This window comes from Akebia trifoliata, chromosome 16 (assembly GCF_017979445.1).
Source record: "Akebia trifoliata isolate Shusen 1 chromosome 16, ASM1797944v1, whole genome shotgun sequence".
NCBI lineage: Eukaryota > Viridiplantae > Streptophyta > Magnoliopsida > Ranunculales > Lardizabalaceae > Akebia > Akebia trifoliata.
Window position 1 is genome coordinate 18,024,083 of NC_141390.1, and position 2,959 is coordinate 18,027,041.

General features: G+C 31.8%; 1 protein-coding gene across 1 annotated transcript; it reads left to right on the forward strand.

Annotated features, from left to right (window-relative positions):
* The first annotated feature begins 313 nt into the window (after positions 1–313).
* Positions 314–2,434, forward strand: LOC147382693 (chaperone protein dnaJ 20, chloroplastic-like). The gene is made up of 2 exons (XM_086428895.1): positions 314–922; positions 2,143–2,434. Exons 1-2 carry the CDS (start codon positions 413–415, stop codon positions 2,284–2,286), a joined length of 654 nt encoding a protein of 217 aa, XP_086285021.1. The 5' UTR covers positions 314–412; the 3' UTR covers positions 2,287–2,434.
* Positions 2,435–2,959: the final 525 nt, after the last annotated feature.

Sequence of the window (2,959 nt, forward strand, 5' to 3'; positions counted from 1 at the left end):
TGGTTGGGTCAATATTCGGGTGACGTGTCACAGACACAAAACCATATATCTTTTTCCTTGGGATACACAACAGAGTGAAGACATTTAGTTAGAAAATATTATTCAAACTTTAGAACCCAGACCGACCCGACCCAATATATTCGAGGTTAAGGTGTAGCTTTGCAACTAGAGTTGGACAACTTGCACCTATCTTTAATTTTATATGTTTAAAGTTAAACCTCAACTAGGGGTATATTTGTCTTTTCATTTGATACACTTTCCTCTCATTTTCTCAGTAAAACTTGCCTATATACCGTATATAGAGAAAAGAGCGATTTGCGATTCTCCAACACTCTTTCCTTCACACACACACACACGCACGCACACACAAAATTCTTAAATTTCATTTTTCAGAGAGAGAGAGAGAGAGACGATGGGCTGCGAAGTTCTTATCTCTGGAAATCGTTATCTTTGCTTAGAATTAAAACCCAATGATCTCTCCACAAGAAGAAGATCGACAACCCAAACTTGCCTTTGTGTTTGTTTAAATTACCATCAGATCAAACCAAGCTTTTGGATCGAAAATCGAGTCTCTAGTGTTGGATCCTCAAGATTTAGAACGAAAGCAGCCATTAACGATGAGTTTGTGGTTGCTGCAAGTGCGGCTGAGATGAGTTTCTATGAATTATTAGGGATTTCTGAGAGTGGAAGCGTTTCAGAGATAAAACAAGCTTACAAGCAATTAGCAAGGAAGTATCATCCAGATGTTTGTCCACCAGATCGAACAGAGGAGTATACGAAGAGGTTTCTTCAGGTTCAGGAAGCTTATGAGACATTATCTGATCCAACGAGGAGGGCTTTGTATGATAGGGATTTGGCTATGGGTTTGCACCTCGCTTTCTCTGCTCGCAAAACTTACCATCACAGTAAAAAATATGATGAGGTACCCTTTTTTTTTAATTAATTTTTGGGGTTTTTAGATGATTTTGAATAATGGTTTTTGTGTTTTGTTTCCAATTTTTTTTAATAATCTTTAGATATTTTTAGATGATTTTGAGTAATGGTTGTGTTTTGTTCCCATGTTTATTTATTTTTTTTTCTATTAATTTTTGGGTGATTTTAGATGATTTTGAGTGATTGGTTTTCCTTTTTGTTCCCAATTTTTTTTTTTTTTTCTGTTCTGAGTAATGGGTTTTGTTTTTTAATTTTTTAACCCAATTTTTTTCCCCTGTTTCTTGATTTTTTTTGTTCTTTGGGTTGTAATACTTGATTAGCGAGTTGCTTTTTGAAGTATGGGTTTTAATGATTAATTAGATGAATCTGATTTTTAATATTTAATTTAATTTAATTTTTTTTTTTTTTTAGTGTTGGAATTTTGGATTCCTTCTATAATAATCTGGTAGTAAGGACTTGGGGTATTCTTTGTGAAATATGGGTTTCCTATTACGATTAATTAGAAATTGGGTGTGATTTGATTTGTGATTTGCTTGATTTGCTTTCTGAATTATAGGTTTTTAATGATTAATTAGATAAATTTCCCTTCTTTTTTATTGGTCTTAGTTTTGCAAGATCTGAGATTTGTCCCAGTTATCAGTGATTTCTATTGATTTGGGTTTTTATAGAATTTTCTATTTTTATTGGATCCAGAGTTCTATTTGAGTTTCTATTCCTTTTATAATTTGGATTTGGATTTAGAACTTTAAGTTTTTCTTGTGGGTAGTTAGTTCTCTTTGATCTTTGGATTGAATTTTAACTCTTGGAATTCAGTATTTTTATATTTGAGACCAATTTCTCTTAATTATATATATAAAAAATCTTGGCATGGATTTTCTCTATTTCTACAATTTTCCCCTTTTTTTTTTTTTTTTGGTTCTGTTGCAGTCTGAAGATTTACATTTTTGGATTTTCATTGGAATGGGTTTCTATAATTGATGATTGTTATATTAAAATCAGTTTTGTCTATCAGATTCCTAACATAACTTGACTTGGATTTAATTATTTAAAAAAAAAAAAAATCTTTGCTTGGATTTTTTTCTGTCTTCTTGAAGATTTACATATTTGGACTTTGCATTGAAATGGGTTTTCAAGATTGATGATGATTGTTTGATCAAAATCTTATAAATAAATAAAAAATTAAGAATTGGAGTTGATTTATGATTTTAGGGATTAATGGATACAAGAGAGTGGAGGAACCGATGGCAGTCTCAACTAACAGAGTTGAAGAGGAAGAGCATGAACAAGATGGATTCAAGAGATGACATGTCTTGGGGAGCTCGAATGCGCAGACAAAGGAATGAATCTGTATGATCATCTGTAGGAGTAGAATAGTTTATTTACTAGTCTTTTTTTTTTTTTTTTTTCTTTTTTTCTATCAAATGTGTATATATTTATAAATCGTCTTCTTCCACATCTGTAATGGTTTTGCTAGTAAAAGGGAAATTTCAACTTAAAAAAATCCTCTCTCTCTCTCTCTCCTCGTGCAGCTCCGATATCGAGTCATCTCGGACGAGTTTTCCGATACATTTGGGACGTCTCGTGAGATAACTCAAAAAATTTCAGTTTTGATACTGAGTTAACTCGGACGACATAGTTTTGTATACACACCCACATCAGCAATGTGTGAACCGATGTCAATTTCATTGTCACTTCAGCATTGTCCATATAAGATATAGTATGGTATCTTTTTCATTACTGTTTGGTTGGTTGTTAGCAATTTGGTATACAGTAAAAATTTGAAAATTTGATTAGTGAATAATTGAGTTCTATTCGATTTTGGATTACAAAAATTCAGTCTAAAATTCCATAAATGGAAAATATGATAGTGATGGTGATGTTAATGGTGATGGCCATAACGGTGGTGATAACATTGAGGTTATTTTTCTCTCGATTTTTAAATGAAGATTAAAGTCAAAGGACAAATTATTAATTTGAAAAATTAAAGTGTAATTTTAAATAATTGTAGTGGACCATGTCATTATTT